The sequence below is a fragment of the Piliocolobus tephrosceles genome, chromosome 11, assembly GCF_002776525.5.
Source record: "Piliocolobus tephrosceles isolate RC106 chromosome 11, ASM277652v3, whole genome shotgun sequence".
Classification (NCBI taxonomy): domain Eukaryota; kingdom Metazoa; phylum Chordata; class Mammalia; order Primates; family Cercopithecidae; genus Piliocolobus; species Piliocolobus tephrosceles.
In genome coordinates, this window is record NC_045444.1 from 21,973,793 (window position 1) to 21,988,446 (window position 14,654).

Sequence of the window (14,654 nt, forward strand, 5' to 3'; positions counted from 1 at the left end):
TTAAATCCTTGGCTAGAAAATAGTAAGTTTTCAATAATTATTTGATGTCATTATAACATTGCAAGATTCCTTTAGAACCTTACTTCAACCTTTGTTCCCATCTTGTGACTGTGCAAGCTTTTGCAATGAAGACAAAACACAGGTTTGTTTACCATCCCACAGTCCAAAGAAACAAACACCATCCTTTTCCCTTCATGGTTCCCCTGTAGCAGTCATCTCTTTTCCTTCTCTCTGTCATCCTTTTTCAACAGACTCCAGATCTGCTTCCTCATTTTTGAGCTCACTTTTAATCCCATTGCCATCTGACTGCAGTCCTCAGTCTTCTTTTAAAACTGCTATTATTAAAGACACTTATATTGTCAAATTCGATATAGATTTTTCCTTTTTTAAGTAGTACACTCTGCTGCTTTTGCCATGACTAAGGGCTTTTTCTGCCTCCAGTTACTCTAGTACTTCTCTGTGCTTTCTTTTCTTCTCTGTATTCTTTGTGTATTCTTCCCAATCCAGTTATCTTTAGAAGTTGGTATTGCATCACCATCCTCTACTACTCTAACTCTGCAATATCTTTGGTTGATGGAATCTACTCTTCTAGCACTGACCATTACTTTATGATGATGATTCTCCAGAATACATCACTGACCCTGATTTCTCTTCTCCCAGCTTAAATCTTGCAAATTCAAATGTTTGCCGAATTCGTATTTTTTTTAAAAAAGCCCTGACAAAACATAAGCTTGCTGCCAAACTATATTTCTCAGCTTCCTTTTTTGCATCACCCTTTGCCCAGTCATCCAAGCCTGAAAGAGGGAAATGATTGCACACTCATATTTTTTTTCTGACGTCTTAACATCAATCTAACAGCAAGTCCTACTGGCTTATTTCCCAATCTGTCTACTTCATTCTATTTCTAGTACCTGAGTCATAATTCAGGGCTTTATTATCTCACATTTCATTTTGAGAGCAAAGTGATATCTGTTTTTTTAATGCCTAGGATAGAATATACATAATACATGTTTAATAAACATTTGTTTATTAAAATGAAGGTTAAAAAAAGGGGGTGGGGGAGGAAAGAAGACAGACATTATAGATAGTGGGAACCACCTGAGCCTTTCCCCTATCTATGATGGGTGGCTTATTATATTACCAGACTCAAAACTCCACTTTTTCTATTCTTGTTCTCCAAACAATATTCAAACAAATGGCATTTTCTACCTCTGAGATGTACATACTGCCATTTCCAAGTCTCCCAGTTCAAGATTGTTAATGAATATAACCTGTATTTTGAAATATACTCTAAAGATGGCAATGTAACTGGTATAACTGGGAACTTTCATGTTGGCCTAGTTTTCATTCATTGTATTTTTAGTCTGTTCTCTTCAACTAGAGTAGATAATCAGATTTCACAAAGCACCTAACACATTTTTCTAAAACTACATAATTTTTTCTTTCAGGATTGGAGACACAAAATCAGAAATTAAGATTCTAAGCATAGGCGGAGGTGCACGTATGAATAATATATTTTTAAAGTTTATATTTCACTTCAAACATTGTGCTATGTGATGACCATATTGTTCATTTCTTAAGGAAGGTTTCTTTTCTTTTTTTTTTTTCTTTTTGCTCTTGAATAAATCAGTTTATTAAAACTAGTAATATTACTTCAACTAACATTAATGCCCCCAGAGATTTACAGGGTATAGGACACTAGCCTTCATTACTATCTCTACTGTGAAAAAGTGATGTGACTTATTCTTTTGATAAATGAAAAATCAAATAGGATAACTTTAAGGATAACTCTTATCCAAAATGATTAAAATACTCACAGAAAAGGAAAATCTCATAAGAAGCTTCTTAAGCTTGTGCCACTTAAAGCCTTGTTCATGGACTGGTTACTGCTTTTCAAACTGTTATTTGTCCATGTGAAAATTAGAAATATGCACTGGAATATAAACTGATGCATAGCTTTTTTCATTGGGAAAGTCTCACCATGGGGAAAAATTGTGCTCAACGACAGAGTTAATTTGCACTCTTGTGAACACATTCTTTGAGTGGCATGGGCCTAACCTGTTCCCTTCCTCTTAGTTCCAAAACTGAATGCTTAGAATTACCTCTAGCATTCAGAACACTCCTAAGCACCAGCCTGTTTTTTTTTTTTTTTTTAATGGAGTCTCACTCTGTCGCCCAGGCTGGAGTGTGCAGTGGTGCAATCTTGGCTCACTGCAACCTCCACCTCCCGGGTTCAAGCAATTGTCCTGTCTCAGCATCCTGAGTAGCTGGGATTACAGGCGCCAACCACTGCACCTGGCTAAATTTTGTATTTTTAATAGAGACAGGGATTTCACCATCTTGGCCAGGCTGGTCTTGAACTCCTGACCTCATAATCCACTCACCTTGGCCTCCCAAAGTACTGGGATTATAGGCGTGAGCCACCACACCCAGCCCTAAGCACCCTTTTACAGGCATTTTATAGTCTCATTACTTTTAGATCCAGTGTTTTCATTCTAGGGGAAAATTGAAAGTCTGGAAAGGTAGATGAACACAGGTAACTCGGCCTCCAATGACCTGTATGATCTTGGCTGAAACATCAGTAAAATGAGAACAATGAGTTTTATCTTATAAGGTTGTAGTGAGAGTGATATAGGTAGCATTTACAAAGTGCTTAGGACATCTTACTGCTCCTGGAGGGTGAAGGCTATTCTCTTCTGCAAAAATGAAATAAGTTTCATCTCAAGACTTTTCCTCATATCAACTCCTGAACAGTGTTTGCTTCATTTTTAAGTTGCTACTCATCTGGAAGTTTGGGTTAATGCATTAATGTATAAAATATGTAGATATATTATTGATATATTTATTTTTAGTTATTTTATTTTGCCTGAGTGATAGTTCAATAATGGTTACAATCTAATATCAAGTGGACCCTATTGTCACTTGTAACTTAATGCCAAGTGGTAATCCCTTGAACCTCTTAAGTATAAGTGTTCTAGTGCCCCATGAATGAGTTGAATTGTGGCTCACATTAACACAAAGATAACTAAGAGTTCTCTAACGAAATGAGATCACTGATTTTTTGTTTTTTTGTTTGTTTGTTTTTTGAGATGGAGTCTCACTCTGTTGCCCAGGCTAGAGTACAGTGGCATGATCTTGGCTCACTGCAACTTCTGATTCCCAGGTTCAAGCAATTCTCCCTGCCTCAGCCTCCCAAGTAGCTGGGATTATAGGAACCCACCACCACACCAGGCTAATTTTTGTACTTTTTAGTAGAGATGGGGTTTCACCATGTTGGCCAGGCTGGTCTCGAACTCCTGACCTTGAGTGATTTGCCTGCCTCGGCCTCCAAAAGTGCTGAATTTACAGGCATAAGCCACCATGCCTGACAGATATCGCTGATTTGTAATGTCATTATTTATTAATTTTTCTTGAAATACACTGTGATATAGTGTAATAAGAACTAATCCTTCAAAGCATTTTACTTTATTATCATCTTTCACCAAGGAAATAGAAACCAACAAAGACAGACAATGAAGGGGATTGTCATGAACAATACCATGGAGGGTATTTAAGCTAAACTACTTTGCTGTTGGTTACGGATACTTTAAGTCCCCAAAATTATAATATTTACGAATTGTCTAAAGAATGTCTTATTAATTCATTTAACCAAGACAGTTATTTCCTGTGTGTTTTGGATACGAGTTTCAGGCAACCAACAGGCAATGAGACTATCATTTGATAGTGTAACTTGTGCTTGGACAAGAAGAGAAGCCCTACAAGAAAAAGTAATTAAAAACAATCTCTATCATGGCCAAATTAATTGACCTTTTAATATAAAGTTAATTGAATTTCTAATGCAAATTTATCCAGATGCTTATAAGCTATCTAGAGAAAGGAACATTTGGCCTGCATGGTGAGTCCTTACATAAAGGTGCGCATAGAAGCTGATACAGAGAACTTAACAAAATAAAGGGAGCAACTCTTGGAGTTCTTCTGACTGAGCCCTACTAATGTATTATTAACAAGCTCCGCCTTGGGGAGAATGTGGGTGCCCTTTAAGGTGACTTTTCATAAGAAATCAATCAGAAATGTAAGAAAAATTCAAGTTATATATACTTAGCTTTCACTACCCAACTAAGTTATATGAAATCAAAAGCAATGCATTTAAAACCCCTAGGTCTAGGTGTCTGTTGCTTGAAAAACCAGTGTTTTGAGAGGAGAGGACACTATACTTCAGTTAGTTTGAGTGCTCATGTAGCAACTGAGAGATGGTTATCTAATCACGTATTATTGGCCTGACTGCAAGCATCAGGCAAAACAATGCATTACTATACAGGAAGGAACTTTCTATCCTTGTCTTAGAGAAATGGTCTCCCCACATATTCTGTGATCTACAGGGTGCCTGAAAGTTTTGTATTGTCCCATGGCTTGAGTATCCTTCCAAATCATTCATTAAACTCCAGTCACTAGCAAATGAAGCTGTTGATCCTGTTCAGTCCTTTGTGCTCAGCTCCTGTAATGCATCTCACAGGGTCCCGTTTCTGTCTCTTAGTTTACAGGTTTTACTACCTCAATTTTCTTTCCTTGTTTGCACAGATAGGCTTTGGTGCAAATATTCTCTAAGAATTCATAATGGTGCTACCACTTCTCCCACCGTGCTTCAAAAACACACAAAAGCAAACCAGCTAAAAGCCTTCCTAGATGAAATTGCTACTTTTATACCACTTAATTATCATGTTTTGAGGTGAGGGAGTCTATTTGATTTTTTTCAGAAACATGAGCAGGGAGGGGATGCACATATGCCCTATTGATTAGCTTCTCCTCTTGAGTCTGGTGTTTGTGTGGAAAGAGTTTTCATAGTTTAAGAGAGAATGTAAGGTTTTTGCAAAAGGTGCTTGGCACTTCAGTTTAGAAGCCAAGCAATTATTAGGGCTCTGAGAAATTCAAAAGAAAGGAAATAGATGGCAAACTCTTTGAGTCATCTTCCATATCAATAAAGTATAACTGATAAATCACACTGTTATCCATAGATTTTGCATTCTAATGTTAGGAAAATGTATGAAATAAATATTATATGAACCCAATAGAAATAAAGAGAGGAAAACAAACCATGAACAGAAAAACAGACCACGTAACTTTTACAGAGAACAAACTGGGAAGTGTAAAGTTATGCGTGTATGTTCATGTATATGAGCTTGTGTACTTTAATGAGACACAATGAGTGGCCAGAATTGCTTTATTCAGGGTCTTGAAGTATTCATGTTGTTAATTTCTGCAATTGTTTTTAGGTTTTGAGAGTAATGCATATATTCTAAATTTCGTAGAACATACTTTTGGATCCATCAGCAAGCATTGGTGCTTTCATAAATTAAACCACTCAATGGATGTTCATTATATTCAGCTTCTAATGAGTGTTGCCTTCATGCTAGATGGTACATGGGAAAAAAGAAACCCATATTCTTTTTGGTAAGAGAGAATGCTATTAATTTACAGTGCATATATTTATACCTGAAAAAATGTTCCGGAAAGCAGTCATGGCCAATGTGTTCTCCTTGCTCTGGGCTCTGCTTAAAGGATAATCGTTTTATCTTTCCCACTATTTAGTTCTTATGTTCAAATGCCAGAAAGGTTTTTAAGAGTTAGAAAGAACTACAACTCAAATAATCACATTTAATCCATCTTCCTACTTCTATTTTCATTAAGCTATTGTATACTAACTCAGCCACTATATCATTGCTATACCAATCATTGTATTTACATTTATAATTTTTTAATCCACTCAAGCAACTCACATATGAAATACAGGTGTTATCAACCCTTATAATATTTTTTGTCATAATTTTTCTGACATATGTTGAGAGCAGTTTGATGGTTCTCTTGTTCTGCAGCATATAGACACCAGCATTTCTACAGAGGTTAAAACCTAAAAGAAACTTAAGAGACCATCAACACTCTCACTTCACAAATAAGAAACCTGGGGACCAACAAGGCAGAACAAAACCCAGATCTCTTGACTTTAGTCCAGTCCAACAAATTGCACTAAACAGATTTAATAATTAATTCTTAACTTGCTAAAGGAGAAAGTGTCTGAGACAGCTCTCTATTGATTTAGAGGTTTATTTGACCAAGATTGATGATGCAACTGAGAAAAAGAGACACAGGTTGCAGTAGCATCTGTGGTCTGTGCTTTTTCCAAAGAGGTGTTTGAGGGCTTCAATATTTAAAGGGGGAAGAGAAGCAGGAGAGAAGGAGGAAAGAAAGTAATAGGGAGGGTAGGTAGTGAGGTAAGTGGTCACTTTCTTGTGAGGGTTTGATTAGTACTTACTGAATCCACATGTTATATGTAAAAGGAGGGGGGCCACTTGAGAAACAGTGGCCTTCTATCATTGCACCTATCTGTTTACATACGAAAGAGAAGGCAGATTTTGCGTGACCCAGTTCTCAAGTGTAACTCTTCCTTTTAACATAGTGAGTTTGGAGTCCCAAGATTTTATTTTCCTTTCACAAGAGAAATTAGGTACTTAGCAATGACTAGCTATTTGACAATCTAACCTTATCAGATTATTAATCTTGCCTCCTTTCATAAATGACATGTTAAGGTAACACAGAAGCTTAATACTTTAAGCTGATTGGACAGCAATAGAATGAATGTAATTCAAGTAGGAACTGGAAGATCCAGTGTGTCAGGTTTAGAAACTAGGAGGTGGCAGGAAGCCACTGGTTAATATTTACCAGTGATCCATAGTAAGCCAACAGTACAGATCAACAAATTTAAAATGTGTGAGAAAATGTAGGGAACTGAGGTATTTTTTGCTTGGAAAAAAGAATTTGATTGTGCTTATTGCCATTTTTGTATATTTTCTGATGGGCAAACAATAGAATATTTGCCCTCAAAGGGCCAATGGTTGAAAGCTTCAGAGAGTGATTTCTTGGCTCAGTGTAAGAGCATGTTGGCCGGGCCTGGTGGCTCACGCCTGTAATCCCAGCACTTTGGGAGGCCGAGGTAGGCAGATCACCTGCTAGGTCAGGAGTTCGAGACTAGCCTGGCCAACATACTGAAACCCCAGCTCTTCTAAAAATACAAAAATTAGTCGGGCATGGCGGCACACACCTGTAATCCCAGCTACTTGGGAGGCTGAGGCAGGAGAATTGCTTGAACCCGGAGGAGGAGGTTGCAGTGAGCCGAGATCAGGCCATTGCCCTCCAGCGTGGGCGACAGAGCAAGACTCCATCTAAAAAAAAAAAAAAAAAAAAAAAGAAAGTAAAAGAGCATGTTAATGATGAAACCTGTCCATAAATAGAAAATAACTTCCACTCCTTGGGAGATAAAAAGTTATCTGTCATTCTAGTGGTGTCAGCATAGGTTGGAGAAATACTTTACAGATATGCTATGGAAGGGACTCAGGCGCTGATTTCTTGTGTCTTTGGGCCATTAAATGTGCTTTGAGTCTTGAAATCTTCTTTTATGAGTCACCTTCTAGAGAAGCGGTAGGAATTTTTTTCAGAGTAGTGTGGCTATTACCATGTTTGTCGTATTGAGGAAGTGGTATTCTAATGGGGTTTCTAGACCTGCAGACAACTTTGGGAATGGATTTTAATTGCTTATAACAAAAAATAAGTAAAAACTAATGTACTTATATGCAGTATCATAGCAGTTTCTCCTTTATCAGAAGGTTATAGATTATAACCATAAACTAATCTACAAGATTTAGAACTACTTTAGATAAACACAGTTATAGTTTGGGGCATCATTTTATTAAAGGCATTTATTAAATATATGATTAAAAATAAAATATTCTTCATAAACAATTTTACCAAAATAGTTTACCCCATCGTATTGTATTTAAAACTTTCAGTGAACATTGAGGTATTGTTAAAGACAGATAAGTTACAGATTTGAGAGAATGGAACATAGTGTTAGAACACCAGAGTGATTGTCATTAAAAGTAGAGTAAACAAGATTGTTTTGGCTAATTCAATAAGGTTTGAAACAGCATAACAAGGGATAATGAACCAAGTGAGGACAAAACTATCATTGCAGATTAAATGACTGTATACTTACAAAAGCAAATAAACTTAGTTCTAAAGCCTTAGAATTAATAAGAATGCAGCAATGGGCTTATACAGGTGACATAGAAAAAAAGCAATATGGTAGGTTCTCATTTTGTTTTGTTGTCGTTAACGTTAGAGTGTTTTCCATTCCCAATTTTGATTATTTACAATCTACATAAAAGTCCATGGCATGTGTTTTTCTGTAATTTTGCTGAAGGACAAATTTGTATCTTGCCAGTTTTTGTGCCATTTTGGTCTGTGGTGTCATAATTAGTGAGTAAGTTTCCTCTTGACAGTCACACTGAATAAAACTTTGCAATTTAATATACACAGTCATGTAACTCTGGTGTAGGCGACCTGTTGTTGTCTTCATTTTATAGATGGTGAACCTAATAATATATGCCTGAAGGGAATTGGGGAGGTTACAGGGCTTGGGATCAATTCCCTGGGTCTCCTTCAGCTTGATCTCTATTAACAATAACAATCTAAGAGAAATAATGAAAAAATATTTGGTTAATTAGCTAATAATATATTTTATTCAAAATATCAAAAAAGGAAAGTTCAAATGTTTACTAAGAATAATTCAAGAAGACTTAAAAACCAATAACATATAATACTGATGAGGTTACAATGATATGGAAGCTTTCATGTGCAAAAGGTAAGGGTATGAAATTAAAATTTCCCTGAAAGTAATTTGGCATTCTATAGCAAGAACAGTTCTGATTTTCATCTAATATGCCCTGGCCTGGCCCTGCTGGTTGTTAAAAATATTGAAATTCTTGATAAACAGCTACTTTTCTTCCATATTACCACAGTCCCAGATATTGCTTCAGTGCTTTCTCCTGGACATACCGACTTGCCTCCCCACCCCCCAACTCCAGGGCTCCAGCAACTGGCCTGACCTTGCCAGTCCAGGAGGGCTGCTAGGACTGTGCTACAGTTCCTCAGCCTGCATCCTTTCTGAGCACCTGCCACCGTTGTACTTGGGCTTTTTGTTGTTGTTGTTGTTGTTTATCACTGTTTTTAAAAATATCATCACAGATTAAGAGTCTTATTCCAATCATTAATTCCCATTATGGGGATTAACTTTAAAAAATTAATATTTTTGCACAAAAATTTATGGCTCATTTTCAGTCTCCTCACAATAGCAAAACATCTAAAACTATATATGAGACTGATGACAGTCAATTTTAAGTATATTTATATGTGTTTATATTAACTATACTGTAGTTATATGTGTATATATTACCTATACTATACTATTTATAATATAATTATATAATATATAATATAATATTTTATATTATAATTATATTATATAACATATAGTATATATTATATATAATACTATATATACTTTATATAGTATAACTATATTATATATATTATATAGTTTATATAGTATATAATATGTACTATATTATAACTATATTATATAGTATATATAATATATAATACCATATGTAATATAAATAGTATATATAATATATAATATATTATAGTACTATATTATATATGTATATATTATATATACTATATGTTGTATATATTATATATAATACTATATATTATATAATATAGCATTATATGCTATACTATATTATATATACTATTATATAATACAGTATATAATATATAATAGTATTATATAATACTTTATGATTATGTAATATAATTATATAATATATAATATACTCTTATATAATATATAGTATAAAGTATACTCCATATTACATAATAGGTAATATACACAAAATAGGTGATCTATTATATTATATAAGAGTAATATATTATATAATATATAATTGGTAATACATCATATAATTTACTTATATAGTATACTACGTAAGCATACTATATTATATACTATAGTATATTGTATAATATATAGTATAGTTTATATATGTTATATAGTATAGTTAGTATATATTATGTGTTATATATAGTATATAATATATAAAGTATAGTTTATGTATATATAAGACAAATTAAATGTAAAATTATATTTTCACAAATAAACATATATCCATATATAAAGTATATATAAATACAAATATAAATGTATTTTACATAAATATATACTTTTATTTGTATTATATATGAAAGGTTAATGATTAAATGAATTATATCACATGTCCATTTAAGAGAATATAGTATAGCCACTAAAAATAACACATTAAAATAAATTTTGATATATTCATAGTTTAACACTCAAGAGAAAGGCAAAATAATTTATATACATCATAATAATCTCACCTAGATAGACTAAGAAAAACCTTGATTTGATCAATGGAGAAAAATAAAAGTTTAGGGAGCAGTGAGATGTTTCTTTTCTACTTTTTAACCTTTTTCTATGTCCCGAGTTTTCTGCATTATTAATTTTTAGCCAGAGAGAGAATAAAACAAAACTATAGTTTTATATACGAGAGATGATGGTAGGGACTAGACTCCCTGGCCTCTCCTTCATCTCCTTCAGCTAATTAGCTGAAGCCCAAAGTACTGCTCCAATAAGTATGTTTTCCTGACAGCTTTTCTTCAGAAGATTTTAATTCACCTGTAACGGTTTTTTTTTTTTTTTTTTTTTTTTTTAATTATTTTATTGTGACATAGTCTACCTCTGTCACCCAGGCTGGAGTGCGGTGGTGCAATCTCAGCTCACAGCAAGCTCCGCCTCCCAGGTTCACGCCATTCTCCTGCCTCAGCCTCCCCAGTAGCTGGGACTACAAGCGCCCGCCACCACGCCCGGCCAATTTTTAAATATTTTTTAGTAGAGACGGGGTTTCACCTTGTTAGCCAGGATGGTCTCGATCTCCTGACCTCGTGATCCTCCCGCCTCGGCCTCCCAAAGTGCTGGGATTACAGGCGTGAGCCACCGCGCCCGGCCCTGTGAAGGTTTTATACCTGTGCAAATACTTAAAGAGCGATCTCAGCTATGTTGTAGATTAGCAGAGCTTTTCTTCAGAGCCGGTAGATTGTCAGTGCCTAGAACCGAGTATTCTTCAGCTCTGAGGATGGTGAGGATGATACTGATCAAGAGAATGGTGGCTATCCTCTGTTTCTTGAGGTATTTGATGTATCTTTTCTCAGTTTTCCATCAAATATCTGTACATTTCCATCTTCAGCACCCTTTGAAGCATTTTCTCTAAGATTGTGTTTTGTAGAACATTTTTTCCTGCAGTTGCAAAACCCTTAGGCAGTAGATTTCCTGGGCCAAGGGCCAGAAGACACGTGAAAACAAATGGTAACAGCCTTTTGACTAAGAATTTATATTTATAAAGGCCGGGCGCGGTGGCTCAAGTCTGTAATCCCCGCACTTTGGGAGGCCGAGACGGGCGGATCACGAGGTCATGAGATTAAGACCATCCTGGCTAACACGGTGAAACCCCGTCTCTACTAAAAACACAAAAAACTAGCCAGGCGAGGTGGCAGGCGCCTGTAGTCCCAGCTACTCGGGAGGCTGAGGCAGGAGAATGGCGTAAACCCGGGAGGCGGAGCTTGCAGTGAGCTGAGACCGGCCACTGCACTCCAGCCTGGGCGACAGAGCAAGACTCTGTCTTAAAAAAAAAAAAAAAGAATTTATATTTATAATCTCCTTCTTGAAACTCTATAGTTATTTTAATATTTTATACTCATATTTTCATACAGACAGATTGCTTCAGTACTGAGGTACCAGGGGATTGGAGGGAGATAGAGAGAGAAAGAGAGAAGTAAAGAAAATAAAGGATCTTGTTAGGAATCTTCTGTCTTTCACATTGCAGTTCACAGTAAGATTGTTCTTGCACTGGCTGCAAACTCACAGCTGAAATTATCTTTCATCTCCAAGCACGGAGTTACGTGAGCAATCGCTCTTCCTGGAAACCATTTTTTTTACTGCCTGATATTCTAGTAGAGGGAACAAAAATGATAATAATCTTAATGCAACATGTAATATAATTAAATTTTTCCTGCTGATAATATATATTTTGATATGAGAAATGAAGTAGGGATAGGCTGAAATAGAATGGCAGGGGATATGGCCACAGTCTTTAATCCCCTATTTTCTTGACCTGCAGATTTTCTCATTCGGGGAAGCTCCAGGGTTCTCAAGCAGAATTCGTGTTTCATTTTGTTTAGGACCTGTCAGAAAGACAAGCCAGGCATGAGGATACATGATGAGCACTCTTCTGAGTTGCCATTTGGAGCTGCCCGTTTAATAAGGCACATCTTCCTTTCCCTCATTCCTAGTTTCCTTCAGCCTCTTTTAAGTGTCACCTTTTCCTTGAAGCCTACTTGACCACACAGTTGAAAATTGCAAAGCCTTCACACTGCAGCTTTCCTTTTCTTTGTTGCTTTGGTTTTCTTCGTGGGACTTCTCACCATCCACAAAAAATAGGGTTTTTTTTTTTTTTTTGCCTGTTTTATTCACTGCTACATCTCCAGTGGTTAGAACCTGACATTTAGTAGGTGCTCAAAAAATTGGTTAAATTAATGTATAATAGCTTAACTTTATTGAGTAATTACTATATATCATGAACTGTGTGGTAAATTACCTCCATATAATGCCTGTAATCTTTACAATGCCTCTAACCCTGTAACATAAACCATTTTATATCCATTTTACACATATGCAATTTAAAGGACAGAGAGGCCCACACATTTGCATAGGATAATTCTGGTGAATAAGAAATTTGAGTTGTTTTGTCTTTCTATAGGCTTCTTATTATTATTATTACTATTTTGAAATGGAGTCTTTCTGGGTCACCCAGGTTGGAGTGGAGTGGCGCAATCTAGGCTCACTGCAACCTCTGTCTCGCAGGCTCAAGTGATTCTCGTGCCTCAGTCACCTGAGCAGTTGAGATTACAGGCTCACGCCACCACGCCCAGATAATTTTTGTATTTTTAATAGAGATTCACCATGTTGGCCAGGCTGGTCATGAACTCCTGGCCTCAAGTGATCCACCAGCCTAGGCCTCCCAAAGTGCTGGGATTACAGGCAGGAGCCACTGCACCCAGCCTTAATTTGTTCTTTTCACAATTTTTTTTCCATTTTAATTTAAATGTCTTTGGATTTTAAAAAAATGCAGCATTTCTCTTCTATCTTGTTAAACGTATCCTTGAACTTTAGGGAGTGGAGAATAGTTGTCTGGAAAATGAGACACTTCCTTTTCTTTGTTTTTGAACTTACAAGTTCCACATTCAGAGATATCAATTATCCGCCCTTCACTGAATGTAAGTATGATGCATTTAAAATACGGCTTGTGTGAAAGCAGGATATTATAACCACAAAAATATCTGACTTTAAAATTAAGTAAAATACTCAACATAGCCCAGAATGGAGACACGGGAATTAATTCTATGGCTGTGGCAGATTTGAGGGACAGGGTGGTACCAAAAATTGAGATTTACAGGGAAGGAGATTTTTAATAATTCAATTTTCATTAACTTCCCAAATCAAAAAGCCAGCATATTCTGTTTGGTAGGAAATTACACAGGAGTGAAAAAAAAAAAAAATCCACAATTCAGCTGATTAGAAGACAAGTTTTCATTAAACTAGAATTTATTAAATTTTTAAGAAATTTATAACCAGCTAGCTTCCAAAAATTTGCTCATCAATATTGCTTAGTAAAAAGTTTTTTTTCCCTTTATATGCTCTAATAACATAAACTGCCTACGTGCTGTCTATTTTGGAAGCAGAATCATAGAGGGGCTAAGTGTTACTGAAGGCTTATTATTTTCCAGACACTTTGCTAGTCACTTGACATATGTAATCACAGTTTATTCTCGTGAAAACTCTGTGGGGACTTCCTTTAAAAATGAAAGAACTGAAGTTCAGATATTTTGAGGCTCAGATGGTTTAAGATGCATTTCATCATGTAATAGACGGTGGAGCCGATCTCCAAGCCCAGGTCGGATTTTTCCTGAAGCACATGATGGTTTCCTGTTATCCCAAAACCTCATCCATAAATATCATGCAGAACCTATGTAGTTGCTCATTATTATTATAGAGAAAGTTCTAGAGCCTAAAGTAGTCTAAAGTAAGTAACCCAAAACCAGGAAGAAAGCTAACAGTAGAATACACACACTTGCCCAAGGGGTATTTCCTCTACATCCTCCACAAAGTATTTCCTGCTCTTCTCCTTGGACTCAGCCTCCCTTGTCCTCACTACAGTCACTAACTCTGGCTTTGTATTTTCACTGTTTGCCCTGAAGAATTCCGTTATACCATTGTTATAATTTATTGCACTTAATGTGTTTTCTGTTTCCCATTACCAATCTGTACATTTTTATTCTCCTATTGTATATTTTTATACAATATACATATAGTATATACAATATGTATTGTAGGGAACAAAAACATTTCCCCCTCAGCCCTCATGAATTCTTAGTTGGGATGGATCCCTATAACAAAAGATAGATTAATAAGACGAAACAAACACGTTTATTAATGTGCAGTGCTCATCATGTGGGATAAACCCCATGGAAAAGTAACTCGAAGTGGTGGTTTGGAACTCTGGCTTGTAGAGCACCTTCAAGAAAAAATAAATTTGTGGGGAGATGACAGCACAAATGAAAATTTTTTTAGGCTTCCAAAGCTGGGAAACTGTGGGAAGGTAAATATATGGATGGAAAATATGAGTAAG

The 14,654-nt window shown here is 35.8% G+C and overlaps 1 protein-coding gene across 5 annotated transcripts in view; it reads left to right on the top strand.

Moving 5' to 3' along the window:
* Nucleotides 1-14,654, top strand: part of LOC113220388 — a 44,980-nt gene that overhangs the window by 4,017 nt on the left and 26,309 nt on the right. The window contains exons 3-4 of one of the 5 annotated variants that reach the window (XM_031936578.1): nucleotides 1,449-1,501; nucleotides 12,087-12,562. The exons of the other annotated variants lie outside the window; for them this stretch is intronic. Of the exons in view, the coding sequence (XP_031792438.1) occupies nucleotides 1,449-1,501; nucleotides 12,087-12,307 (274 nt within the window). The 3' untranslated portion in view covers nucleotides 12,308-12,562. Of the gene's footprint in view, nucleotides 1-1,448; nucleotides 1,502-12,086; nucleotides 12,563-14,654 lie in introns of those variants that run through there. 5 annotated transcript variants of the gene reach the window in all.